At 40.0% G+C, this 14,334-nt stretch overlaps 1 protein-coding gene across 1 annotated transcript; it reads right to left on the bottom strand.

The window, feature by feature from the left end:
• Positions 1-200: 200 nt before the first annotated feature.
• LOC111258885 (sodium-dependent glucose transporter 1A) lies at positions 201-13,730 on the bottom strand. Its single transcript, XM_022830437.2, has 6 exons — positions 13,353-13,730; positions 6,481-6,626; positions 4,628-4,767; positions 3,401-4,155; positions 2,833-3,001; positions 201-1,793 (listed from the first exon to the last, which is right to left on the bottom strand). Exons 1-6 carry the CDS (start codon positions 13,470-13,472, stop codon positions 1,663-1,665), a joined length of 1,461 nt encoding a protein of 486 aa, XP_022686172.1. The 5' UTR covers positions 13,473-13,730; the 3' UTR covers positions 201-1,662.
• Positions 13,731-14,334: the final 604 nt, after the last annotated feature.

Below are 14,334 nucleotides of genomic sequence, written 5' to 3'. Positions count from 1 at the left end.
TTGGTTTAGCAGTTTTTTTTTTTTTTTTTTTTTTATCTGTAAAAAGATTTCGAACTCTCGACGAACCAGAATATCGTATAATCTGTAGACCTTCAGCATTTTTTTTCTAAATGACGCAATGAACGGTATAAAACCTGTAAACTTTAGGTAAGGTGCTTTTATTTATCACTACAATCAATTCATTAATCAACAACACATAGTTACTATGGAACACATTGGAATCATGATTTTATTTTTACTTTTCGTATATTTAAATAAAGCCATTCGAATCATCATACGTAACACCGCTATTTGTGAACTGACATTAAGTAAAAACTGTACAGTGTCTTGAATATTAACAAAACTGCTGATGACTATAATGCAGCTGTTTGTAACAGCGCGAACAATCCTACCTCATTTCTCCTTTTTTTTTTTGACCAAATCGTTAAAAAATTAACTTCTGTATACACTTTTTTTGAACTACTCTAGTTGAGTGTATCACAGGTGTCCAAACATTTTAAAAAGATTTATCCACTCGGGTTGACTGGTCACTGGTTGATGCAAAAATGCAACATATTACCCACAGGTGTTGGAGGCTCAACGACACTTTGCTTACCAAAAGACAGTTAAGATCACATTCTGCATATATATATATATATATATACATATACATATATATATATACATATACATATATATATATATATATATATATATATATATAATATATACATATATCTATATATATATATATACATATATATATATATATTATATATATATATATATATATAATTATTAAGAAGGCATAACATTTTACATACACTCCGTTTTTTCCTGTCTACCGCATCTCGTACAACAAAGCTTCAATACGTTCTTCAGTATAACAAATGTGAGTTGCTCTACAAGAATGTGCGCTCTTTACAACTATTGATTTACTAAAACACATTCTCCCATCACAAAACAACAGTTTCACATTTGCTCAGTAAAATACCGCAATAAATGGAGGTATTATATTTCTCTAATGTATGATGTCGGTGTCCTTTCCTGTAAGTTAACCATGATTCGATTGCCTCGTGAAAGCACCTATTACATTGGCATTTTCTCTAGGCCAGATCGAAAGCCTGAGTGCATGCATCTATGTAGGTGTCACTTACATCTGGGTTAGACTAAACCCAGTTGGACGGTAGGTGGCCAAGCCTTCAGTAGTGGCACTTGGGTGATGCTATACGGGTATGTTGTAAAAATTAGATAGTAATGTTTATACCCAATAATGGCTTCTGGCATCAGTGAAACAATGAAGCAACTCAGCCTTGCGGCAAGATCAGCCGTTCAGCGTGTGTTACCCATATTCCTCGACAAAGATGGGACAGATTTAATATGTGACCCAGATTTAGCCTCGGACAAATGCCCAAATGTGTCATACTATCTAACATTAACAAACCTTGCTCTCAAGGCTGCTAGCATACGCTCTTTTTACGTCCAAGGCTGCACATCTCACTTGTTGTTTTCTCATGTTACTGCTGAGGTTGAGCAGAGACAACAGAAGCTTCTATACATCTTCAATGTGTTATCCATCAAGGAACATTTCTGGTAACAATTGATGCGTTTGGGTTCTTCGACGTGAAACGCTTCCATGATGATCTAAGTTTCTTCCAACATGTTATTAAGAGCACGAGAATTTCACATTTTAGCAATGGCAACGGAAGTCTTCTCACCCTTTTCGGCATCGACTCCGCGATTGTCATCCATTTCCACAGGAACGACAACCATGGATTTTCGAGCAGTCATCGTGCTCGTGATCGCCCACATTGCTGCAATACCATACCATTTGATTAGATCACAGCAAACCTTTATTCATTCATTCATGTATACATATATATTCAGGATTTCACACATTTCTGATAGTCAGACGGTATGATTGTCGGAAATTGATAATTACCATTCACCGCGATTATAGCTTCAACTTGGGACTACTACTAACCAGTCATTTGCAAGGTGTTCTCTTCAGTCCGCAGAAAACTTTTTTGTCGTAACTGCACTTTATACGTCATGGGTAGGTGTAAACTCACTGAGGTGTGAATCAAATACGCTACGAAAAATTCCGTTGAACTTTTGAACTGATAGCGAACCGAACATCCCAAAGAGGCAAGGGCCTTGAAAGCGGCCAAAAAATACGAAGAGAAACGAGAAGGCTCAAAAAAACAGCACGTTGCTTATCTTGACGATCTAGTCAGCAATATTCGCCTTTCTAAAACGGCTTCTAATATACATCAAAATTTCGATGTATCAAAATTGGTCTGTTCTAGGAATTTTTTAAACTGTTTGATAAAAAATGCTATCAAAGATCTTCCAGTTTGCTGCATAAGAATCATTCGGATCTTGGAAGACCATATGGAAGCTGGTGACAACGTAGAGCGTCGATTTCGGGTAAAACTTAGTCTTAGTGGAAGTTCGTCCAGCACGGATATTGCATATATATTTTGTGCTATTGTCGGATATAATGTTGGATAATAGAGCTATTCTTTTTGTTCAAACTTTAAAAACGACGAATTACTATTTACTATGATAGCTTTGTTGTTTAGTCATAGAAAAAACTGGCTTTTTTATGGTACGTGGAGTACAAGTGAACGTATGTCGTGACGATGACCAGTACACCCTATATACATGCACATACACATTCATTACATTATACATATATGCGAATTGATGATTAATGTTCTCAAAAGCAAGGTAGGATGGGTCTATGGCGAAAGTTTCCAGGTATATATTGTACATGACGTCGTGCTTGAGAGGCCTTTTTGAAGAACAGATACGATATAATAAACGTGATTGCCATATCTATATACCGACCTGCCATAATGCCTGTGAGTATGCAAGTGATTGCAGTACAGGTATACATAAGAATCATAGGATTTTCGTCGATGAAGCGGCCTACAATAAATGGAGGGGCCATTCCACCAGACCCAGAGAATACCGTCGACACGGACATCATCTTGTTGGACAAAGCCATATACTCGACCTAAGTGTATGATAGCGTCACAGTAACAAAAAAACAAATGATAAAAATTCCGACTAACCAAGGCTAGAAGTGCTAGTAGGGTAATAGATCACTATTATAGCGTAGTGCAGAGCAAAGGTATAGCTAGGTGTATTGAGTTTTGACGGTCACAATGGCTAGATCAAAGACAGTACTGTTCAAATAAAGTTATAAAAGACGTCTGTTCAAATCGCAAGCTCGCCGCTCAAGCCTTTGGTTACAGATATTCCAGGTATTTTGCTACTTGTACGCGTAAACAACATCTGCACTGCTAAATGAATGATTCATCGTCTGAAGTTATAAAATTACATAGAACAATATGTCCCCTGCCACTGCTGAGCAATAATTAATTTAATGAGAAGATTAAAGAAAAATTCTTACCGTCCAAGTGATGGCCGTTGCAAACATCCCAGCGGCACCAATGCCGACGAGTGCAGCGCAAACCCATACCATAATTCGACTTGTTTCGCCGAACCAAAGGAACAGAAAAAAGGCAGCAAGGCTCATTGCATGCTCTGTAAACATCATACAACGCGGTGAGGAGTGCAGAGCCCAGAAGGCCGAAAATACCCGCGACATAGTAAATGTTGTCCAAAATAACGATGACAGATAGGAGGCCTGCGTTTTGGTAAACTGGAGTTTGCTTTTCACTGCAAACGCCGATAACATTTGGCCAAGACACGACTCCAGCGCCACGTATATCATCAAGTAGAACGAAAGACACATCAACAAGGAATAACGTTTCAGAGCTGATGGCTGCGGTTCATCACCTTCAGCTTTCTTCTGTGGCTTAGGATCACGTGGATCAATGCAATAGAATACAAGCATTGATACAAAGAGCATGAAGTGGATGGCGGCGATCAATCCGTACGGCACTTCGATACGTGAAGGACGAAGGTACAGCTGAGTAGGTAGAGTGTTGTTAATAATCGGGTCAACCATAGGATCAAATAGATCGATGGAGCGTGGCATATGCGAATGTGCTATTGACGCACTTGCGTCCTTGTGATGTAAACTAAGAAAGGGCTCAGCTACAATAGGGGATAACAGGCCGCCGACACCGAATGCAAAATGATAAATCTGCAACATTGGGCCATTTTTATTACCCCACAAGTTGATGATCCAGATGTTGGCTCCTGCAAAATCAGTCCAAACGACAAATAATGTTCATTTGTCGCGCAACAATTTCGCAGTAAATCTTTTACATACTGCTTATTTGGTATGCCCTTTAAATTTGTGTACGACAATAAGGCTATTGTAATGTTATTTACAAGCGAAATTTCTGATGTTGTTGTTTATGATGATTTCAAGAAAAAAATTAATTTATTTATGGTATACTTTTGTTTGTTATGTTATTACGTTTTCCTATCTAAGAACTTATTCAGTGTTTAGAATTTATTGGGATGCTGTACGGCGATGTCGAACATAAAGCCTGAAGCTGAGGACCAGGCACTTTAAGTGGCTTTGTCATAAATTTCCTTAAAATTAATTGTTAATATAAAATGTAAAACAAAACTTTAAATTATCCAAGTACTCAGCGCGAGTATGCTTCTTTTTTTCATTTACATTCTTATGATATTAGATTCAACAGAGTTCTATGTTATTTACCAGTGTCGAAGATTCCTACGGTAAGACCGTAGACAAGTGTTACTCCATAAGCTAACGTTAGGGTTGGACAGACAGGAATTAGGCAGATGGCGATAGACGCAATAAAGAATGCTGTTGTGATCAAGACCTGCATGTTGAACCTGGTCGAATAAAAAATAACAAAAACAAAAGAACAAAGAATGTATATTATTGCTCTATGCTATTAGCGATGCTCCTCGTTGTCCTTTTATGTACCTTGAAATTGTACATTGGTCATCCATTATATATATATATATAAGTGTACAGGTAATATATGATTGATTATCTATTATTTATATTTAGGATCAACTTGCAATGTCATCTCTAAGTGAATAGACGATGTCAGTAGATCCTATTGGACTAAGATACGTAAAGCACAATATTTCTTCTGCACTTCTGTGATGTTCTCCGACATTTCTCTACGACGTTTGAAAAAAAGTTAAAAGCACGTTTTACTTAAATCTTTCAGTGGTTTGCAGCATGATTAGCGTCAGTACGACAGTCGTTTGTTATAATGGTATAATTCACACGAATCAAATTGACAAGAATATAGCTTTACTATCGCTAAAATATTCGTCGACATGGAAAACACAGAAAAGGGTGCAGGCTTCTTGAGTGCCTGCTTCAAAAGGCATTTCGTAGCTATATACACGTCATTGATCCTTGGCAGCATCACATCTAGTTTCGTGTCCTCGAGGTATCGCTCTTGATCGAGTGCCTCTTCTTCCTTGTCAGTAGAGTAGTTAAATATTATACGCAACGAGATACTGATAACAGGTCAAAGTACCGACAAGCTATGCCGCCAATAAATGCGAGACATTTATCGTTCAAGTATTCATGGGCAAACTTGAGGGCATGCTTCTTCACTGCCGAGCAAATTCAGCTCAAGAGAGGGGCTATGCGTACTAGTACTTGTTAACTGCTTGTGGTTCTGGCTACCTCAAATGTCGATTGATGCTGGATGCCGCCAACCATCTCGGTTAAGTCAAGGTACGCCCAACAACGCGCTACAGATTTCCTTACAGGACTAAATGGCAGCAGCACAAGTCGATAGCACAAGGAGGATAAGTGAAGAAACTACAAATGCTTTCGTACTCCGAACCTATCAATGTCCACCATTGACTAGGCCACTGTTATATTTGGCGGTTAGTCTACTGTGGTATAAATGATAGCAGCGTCTATCCCTTTTGCTTCTAACGTTTGTTGCAATAGGCATCACTTTAGTGGATCCGCACTCACATATCTCGTAACCGCCAGCAAGATAACCAGGCTCACAATCATCATCATCGGATCGTCGGCAACAGCCCGAGCGACACCGTCAAAGTGGCCCTAATAGACGTCAGCTTCGTACAGACGATGCCGTGAATTTCAACAAGATGCGACAATGAACGCATCAGCCGATTTAATAAACCGCTTGCTGTAGCATAGCATTAATAATAATAATTAAAAAAAAACAAACGCAGATCGATATCGACATTTAGATCACTGCCTTCTGATCATCGACCAGACACTTTTCGGGTTGCATTAATCAGGAATGAAATTAGGAATGTCGGATTACGATACAAAAAAAACACCTGCATCCATGTCTTTTTTATTAATAAGTAAGCTAAATATCGATAAATATACCTCTGCTATTAGTTAAATTGATTTTTGTAAAAAAGCCGTTCAGCAAAAAATATGAGCATCACCAATAATAACAGTAAATTTTATGCATTACAAAAAAGCACATGGCTTATGCTTCTACTCCAATACTGGCTGCATGTACTTAAAGTAGATACAGTTTTAAGAACAATGGTGCATTCATCTTAAAAAATCAAAATGATTTGCAGTAGTACCTGTCAAGAAGCATTCCACCGAAGAAGGAGCCCAGGAGAGCTCCGCAACCTCTGGAGGTGATGATGTGTGACGCGAGGTCGATTCTCGTTTCGTAAACTTCAGTAAGATCCAGAAGTGTCGTCCCAATAACAGATGTCATCAGACCCTATGTTCACAATAAGAAAGACTTCCACCGTGAGCAGCTTTATTCATCTCTGTAAAACCGTAGTCATTTCGCTTCAGCTCAGTGTTACTGCTTTAAAATAAAGCGAAAGAACAAAACCTATGGTTCGTAAGTTGTCTTTTTTTTTTTTTTTGTCAATATAACTGCAATCGGTACGTGGCCCAGTTGTCCGGCACTGGTTCTCATCTGTTTATGAAGGTAATTTCTATAAGAATCGATAATGTAGCTCTTATTACGCAGTGGTAGTTATATCTTGTTGTTTCAAACATGATTTGTTCTTAGTAAAACTACCTCACTAGTACATGAAGCGAATTTATAGTCAACAGTGAACAATCTGTAAGACTTACATAAATATGATTTTTCAACCTTTCAAAGGTGACAGAGCGAATGTAACACCTGTATTGAACCTCTCTTATCCCCTCTCACAATCGTCACATCTTTCTACAGTTTCCTAGTAAGCTTACACGATAATATGTCTAATTAATGCTCTGTAATAGCCTGACCGATTTTTAATACTCTTGTTACTGATTTTGTTTTCAGGCGTCAGGTTCATAAGGAGAGGTCCTAAAAATGGTCTGAATAGATGGACAGCGCAGAATACAGTATTGTTCCAATCTCCGTTAACCTCATTATTTGATTTCGAAACAGCAACTATAATGTATCGCTATCACCGTCGTGCGTTGCCTGCGCCTAGCAGTAGACTAGAATGCGCTAACTGATTGAAATGTTATACTGGTATTGCCACAACAAATTTTTTTGCCAACCGAAACCGTCTGCAATAACGTAAGTTCTTAACTTTCGACTGAAAATTGAGTGATACCTGTTTACTGAAGAAGAGGAAACCAATCGTCGCTAGCACTAACGTAACTCTACCAAGAGGTAAACTTTATTACTTGTTTTTAGCAGTTTTTAAACTTGTATACAGCTACAGTGCATTACTAAACGGCTATAGAAAACCAGCCTTAGCCAGCCTGCTCGCCACTTAACCTTCAGGTCAACGTAGTATATCTGCATTTCACAACTCATTGCGTTTGTCTCGTATAATATAGGTACTAGAAAGACATTGCCGTGTTTTAGCGTGTTATCGAGAGTCCTTATCTTGTAATAAAATTCTAGACTTAGTAAGGTGTCTGGAAAATTCCAATTTCCGCAGTTTCCAGGTCCGCAATGCATCGTTTTTCTGCGCCGTTCGTGTCGCAGGGGAGCTGGTCAAACACGAACGAATTAAGCGATCGAGCTTTTCCACTACGCACACACTTCAGAAACGGGCAGACTCAAATACTACGGATTGTTCTGTTAGAGCTAGGTATCTTTACTCCAAAGCCCACGCTCGCAGACTATATGACAAATATCTGATTTTAACACGCGTATAATTTTAGCTGTAGCAATTCCACTTCTGAAAAACGTATGGCTATCTCTGACCTCAAGTTGATCAGCCTATTGTATCTCTTACGTGCGATTATTGTTAAGCAGACTCATAAATAATTCCACTGTCGATTATATCTGATCGACGTCGGACTGTTTGAGGCAGCATCTTAAATGGGTTGCTTCGATGTCGCATGTTGTCATCTCTATTGGGCTAAGCAACAGATAGGGTTTTACTATGGCAGCAAGGGAACGTAACTATCAAATACAAGAGCTATATGTTTGGCTTGAAGTTCGCATTTTTCTGAAGTTTGATTCATTGTCCTGCAGAAATAGAAGGCTCAACACACTGGAAGCGCTATTCGTACACAAGATCTATACTGCCTGTTGGGCCTACTGGGCTTTTGGATATGTATAAGTGTATCCGAAAATACATCCGAAGCGAAGTTTAAGGAATTTTGTATATCTGCGTGCGTCTTGCTTCCTCTCGGATGTATCTTCGAATTGAGAGAGGTGAAAAGTATTAATGAAACAAACGAGTAGCCTTTGTTTTTGAAAGTTGTCACGTTCATGTTTACGTGAATCATAGTGTAGCCGAGACGAATTAACATCTTCAAATTAAGGTATCGAAGTATACAGAAGAAACCATCAAGCAAGGCTCTTTCAGCTATGGAAACAGTTTAATCATCTACAATAGTATAAACAATGCAGCCGGGACAGCACAGATTTTCTCTGTCGTAACTCCCACAAAGTTTGCATCTCTTGTTGCAATTCGATTCTCCTGACGTCAGCTATTGATGTCGTGAAGTCGATGATGAGATGCGCATAAGTAATGAAAGTTCAGGCTTACTTCTGTGTCTATTAATAACGCCTACCTGATCGTGAAATGGTAGCGATTTCACTTGTTACGTTGAGAAGTCCAACTTTGCTTAGTTAATGAGACAAAATCTAGTTTTTTCCTTGCTGCCCTTAAAAACAGTACGTGTATACTCCAACTAAAAAGACGGTTTCAGGTCTTTACTGGTTGATCGATGACTTTTGTGCATAACGATCGTAGGTACAACGGGGCAAAAATTGTTCGAAAATAGCTCGATGGTTCTTCCTAGCTAAATTGAAGCGCATATAGTCGACAGTGTTCGTTAAAAAAAATAGCCCTTTGCTGGGAGAACAGGTAGCTCGTGTCGGTTGTATCGCTCCATGGAAGCGACCCCGATCGAGTTTGACCCACATTGATACGATATGAGGCAGATTTCTTAAACGACCGCTGCCAGTTCTTCAGAAGCATGTGTGGTGTCATTTGCATAAAATTTAGAACTTACTAAATTATTCATTACGATAACTGGGCCATTAAGACTACTAAAAAATCCTCCCGATTTACCTAAGCATCGTACAAAGGAGGCATCAAATAGCATTCATGAAAGATCATAAACTTATATTAATATAAATAATAAATAAGCGATAAAATAGTGCTAGAGCATTTTATAATTTCGTTCTACGTATGGTCCTTGTAGCGGTTCGTGCCCCATATGCGTAGTTATAAAGTAACAGCCAGACAATCAAGGGATATTTAATTACTTCCGCCTGACACAAATAGTACAGCAATTTATTAGTTTGACCCACTTTGGCAGCGAAAACAGTTCTGTGTACCACGAGTCAATACGTCGCTAACGTGTATATCTAGCAATACATTTTATCAGTCTGCTTCATTTTTTAATTGGATAGCGCAGAAAGGTAAACAGCACTATAAATAAATAACTATTTGCGTATTGTAGATAAGATGGATGTTACATGATTAGCAATATAAGATTATAATTTACAGACGGGCTACAGATAGTGAATGATGTTTATATGGATACGTTTCGCAGCAGACTGTTTCCCCTCTGCTGCCCAGAAAATAGGATCACCCACGTCCGGGTCTGACACGCCAGCGCTGTTACATCACAAAGCGTTGATAACAATTCGACAGTCTGTACGCTTTTATCGAGCTGCAAAGGATGCGATACGCAATACGGTGTAGAACGTACCACTGCACATTGCAGCTGAAAATCGGACTATCCTACATTATACGTCACGTTCCCAACGCTACTGGTTACTCAACGGCGGACTGGGTATATACAGGCCAAAGGCAACGGAAGCCAGTTCCATCGGTCAGGTAATTGTATTTCTATGATACACACGTGCACAAGTGCATTTGTTTAGCTGATTTATTCCCATTTCTCGTTATATAGGTAAACAACAAAAAAATATCATTCAGTCCAGTTAGACATGTGGTGACAAAGTGGATTCAATACGACATGTTTACATAATGTTTGGCCGGCTTTTGCACTGCCGTAACAAGCATGTACACGTACATGTGGTGCCCTAGACATCGATTTAAGTCGATCCTGGAGGCAAACCCGAGGCTCAGACGATTACTTTAATACATAACCGGTAAAGCAAAACCATATGAATTTGTTCAAATTATACCATTGAGTAATAAAGCAGTCACCATTGGATAAAATATTATATATATATATATATAGCTTGCACTAATGTGGGCATCCAGGCGACACGACGACGACGTGCAACTAAGGGTACTGTTGCAAAACGCTTCTGCAGATAAAACAAGGCCGAAAGCCAATATATATAGACAGGCCGCCTTGTACGCGACCTAGCTACAGCATGGGCAGAATTCTGAAATATAGGCCTGGGCAGTGAAACGTACTCAGGGCGTCGGCCGCGACTGTCCTGCTTTCGACGTCAACTACTGAGCACCGATTCGTACCACAGCTACGTGGCTGGATCTGGAGCGAAGGGTTCCGCCTGCTACATCTCTCTAAGTCACTCTCACCCTCTTTCTCGCCACTTCGGTGGAAAGAGCCAAAAGCGGCCCGATTTGGAGTAAAGATAGGGAAGCACGGCTTCGTTGGACTCGGTGTTACATCGACCAGTTCAGTCCGGTTAGATCTGGTCAGTTCTGCTCTTTGCAAAGTTCAACGTGCGGCAATAGCCCAGGGAGACGGTTGTGGGGCCGCAGCCACCTCGACACATTCGAGTGAGAATAAACCATGCACGAACGTAATACATAGAAATGTTCAAACGCTCGTTCCGTCGTACGACAAAAATGCGGCGTCATAGCCAGCAGCTCTCCTCGATACGGCGTTACAGCCTTGATCTAAGAATAATCGGCAAGCTGAACTGAAAGCAGACTCACCTTGCGCAAGCGCAACTCTTCTAAATGGGCTAGAGCACTTCGTAAATGAAAACAGTAGTAAGATATAGCTGCCAGAAACAAGTAACGACGAGCTAGGGTTCTACAAGGATGGGTACTTAGGCACAGGACAGCTTTTACTCGAAGCAACTCATTGCTAGGTGGAAAGCTATTGGTACCAAGATGTCTTCATAACAGGATCGAAATCTACCCTCAGAGCGTTTTGCCACAGAGAACATTACTGCCGAAATGTGATTAATGTCTACTTCAGTTAGAGCAATTACCGGATGTAGCAAATAAAATTTTGCAGAACGAGTTCCGTTTTCTCTTGTCGTCTTGCGCTGCGTTTCAATGACCAGGAAGCCACAAAGTACAGCCAATGCTCATTGTTGTCACACCATTATACATACTTATTTACTTCAAACTATACGACCTAATCAAATCTATACAGAATTCAGTAAATTTTAAGTATGATTCTGTTTGCTTAGTTCTTAAATCGGCATAGCGTGGCAATTCAAGTGATTTTTACTATTTTGGTGCTGCAACATTCGTAGGCAAGCTTATAACGGGGAACAGCTGCCATTATACATCAGTACGCGATACCACCGTGCCGCGGTGATCTCTTTCCCCAATCCAGAACGGCAACGTGAAACGTTTGAAAAAGCAGGCAGGATGAAAATGTAGCTTCGTTACAACACACGCCCAGGCGAGAATACCCAACAGACGAAAAAAAAAACTGTACACGTACAATTCGGCTTCTCATCTTTGTCTGGCGTATCCATCTGTTGCTGGTGTACACTGCCCGAAGCGAAAAGGTATGCATTTGGTTACCTGTGACCCTAATAAGACTCGATCAAATCCTCACAAGTAAAGCACATCTAATACGCAAAGGTCATTTAAAAAAAGCGCTGATCTTCTCTCTGAAGATTTCTTCAAATAGCAGCATTAAATGGGCAAAGCTCAAGAATGATTTAGATAGCTGCGTCTATTAAAAACCGGTGGCGTGGCCGTCAAACAAGTCTGGGCATCAGACGGGAAGATAAGCCAATAAAATGAAGTAACAGAGCGCGATTAGTGATACATGATAACGCCGTATCCTCCCTTGCCATGTTGAGCTCTTAAAAGCTTGCTTAAAAAAGCAATTCTATCGTAGCTATGTTCAATGAGAAAATTCGATCACCGTATAAACTATTCGTTGCTTTTGCTGCAGGGGAAACTTCGATTTCAAGTCTTTGAATCTGATTATGCTAAAACTACCCGCGATGTTATAATGCAGAATAGTTACTATCTTCATAGTTGTGGCGAAACTACTTGTCCCGCTAAGTTTCGAGTTCATGGGCTTGCAATATTTTGAAACTATACCAGTAGAAACAAAAAAAAATGTTACAACTCCTTAACTCAACCCTGGACTGATTGAACCGATGAATAGATTTTACGTTTCTCACTCAAACCCTTGTGTGGACATCATTGCAGTCAAATACACTATGAATGACTTGAAGAGAACACAGCAGGAAGCAGATTTTATACTATCTAAATTCAAAAATGGTATCGTATCCTTGACCTAAAGGACGCACTCAAGCGGGTTTTGAGTTCGCCAAGAATCTCTTTCAGCCACTTTTAAAGGAGGATAATTATTAGATAAGCTTGTATCTCTTACCTTTAAGATCCTTATGGTATCACTTTTTTATCCGACATATTTTTCTTTGGGGCCCGAACTCGAGGTAAAATTGTACGATTCAAATCAAAAAGGTGACAACAACCTCGAAGAAAAGAGAATGAGCGACGACAGATAATGCTTGAGCATTAGCAAATGAAAACTTAATGAAAAAAAGCAACAAACAGTGACGCCCATTACTCGTTTAATTACTTACTTTTATATATTAAGTAAGGAATATCACTCTAGCCCTGAATATTTTGATGCTCCCAATTTGAGTGTATTCAATGCTATAAATGAACCGTTCGCTTCTGACTTATACAATATGCAATGCCTCTTTCCCCACCGGAGCAGAGTGGAGACACAGTGTGAGTGTAACACAAGTTTCTAGTTACAGGACCCCTATGAAAGCCGACCGCCGTTTGAAGTTAAACTGAATGACTACATACGAGGACAGCAGGAAAGAAGCTCAAGACATCGTAAAAACAATTCAACTTACCATGCCGAAGCATCCTAGATTAAGGTTTACTGTTTGTCCATATTTTACCAACTTTGATCTTTTTTCTTCGCATTCCTTCTTTTCCGGAACAATCTTGGTTTCGACCATTCCAGACACCATCTTGCAAGCACCAAAGTCTTTACTGAAGGCAGAAAGAAAAATCGAAAATACTGACAAAAGAAACCCGAGGAGCGGCGTTGCTGCTCGTGCTCGTCGTAATAAGACGTACGGTGACGATCACCACGCTCTAGTCAAGCAAGCGTGGCGCAGTGCCTTTCGTCACACTGTAGAGTACGTCGGCGTCTCCTTCTATTTCCTTCAAGAAAACATCCTCTACTCTGCACGGATCCTGAAGTTGCATTGGTCGTCGATCGCGGGCTCCCGAGACCATATCCACCCTTCTTCTCGGCCCCCCTCGCCTCGCTTCGACACGACTCGCCGTCAATGGGGAAGGGCAAAGGCAAACCAGGCCGACGACGACGGAACGAAACCGGCCACTACTAAGCGCAATCGTCTACTACTATGGAGCCATTACACAGACGAAGCAGCGAACCGCCATTCAAATAGCTCCTCCGCGGTTCCTGCTTTACAAACGGCGATGACAGAGCAAAGGTGATGCTGTTGCATACACCATCGTTCGAATTGTAGAAGCAATGATACATATCCGACGAATGCTCTTTCGTATCATGTTGGGAGCATGAGATCAGAAGTTCCCGCGGTTTTTACTGTATAAACATTCTACATCTTTCCTTCTTGTGACAATAAATTATTATGATACTTATCCTTCGTCACTGTTTACAGCTTCCTCCCATATTTTCCTCAAATGATGTACACCATTTATCTTAGAAAAGATTCTCAATCCTGCTTTGAGTTGTTGATCCTTGTCAAAGGTAAAATCGCGAAGGTGCTTTCCAGTGAAGGAAAAAGACGAAAATTCGTCTGCACAAGGTCGGGATAACATGGAGGGTGCAACAAAACATCC

Source organism: Varroa jacobsoni, unplaced genomic scaffold (genome assembly GCF_002532875.2).
Source record: "Varroa jacobsoni isolate VJ856 unplaced genomic scaffold, vjacob_1.0 scaffold_274, whole genome shotgun sequence".
Taxonomy (NCBI): Eukaryota; Metazoa; Arthropoda; class Arachnida; order Mesostigmata; family Varroidae; genus Varroa; species Varroa jacobsoni.
Note: the sequence above shows the minus strand (reverse complement) of the source record. Positions and strands in the feature narration are given on the sequence as shown.

Excerpts from the sequence above, each read along its gene's own strand:
- LOC111258885 (XM_022830437.2), bottom strand. The coding sequence starts at position 13,472 with ATGGTGTCTGGAATGGTCGAAACCAAGATTGTTCCGGAAAAGAAGGAA. Across the intron at positions 3,002-3,400 it reads CAACGGCCATCACTTGGACG|GTCGAGTATATGGCTTTGTC; the intron begins GTAAGAATTTTT and ends TCATACACTTAG. Across the intron at positions 1,794-2,832 it reads ACTCACAGGCATTATGGCAG|CAATGTGGGCGATCACGAGC; the intron begins GTCGGTATATAG and ends ATGGTATTGCAG.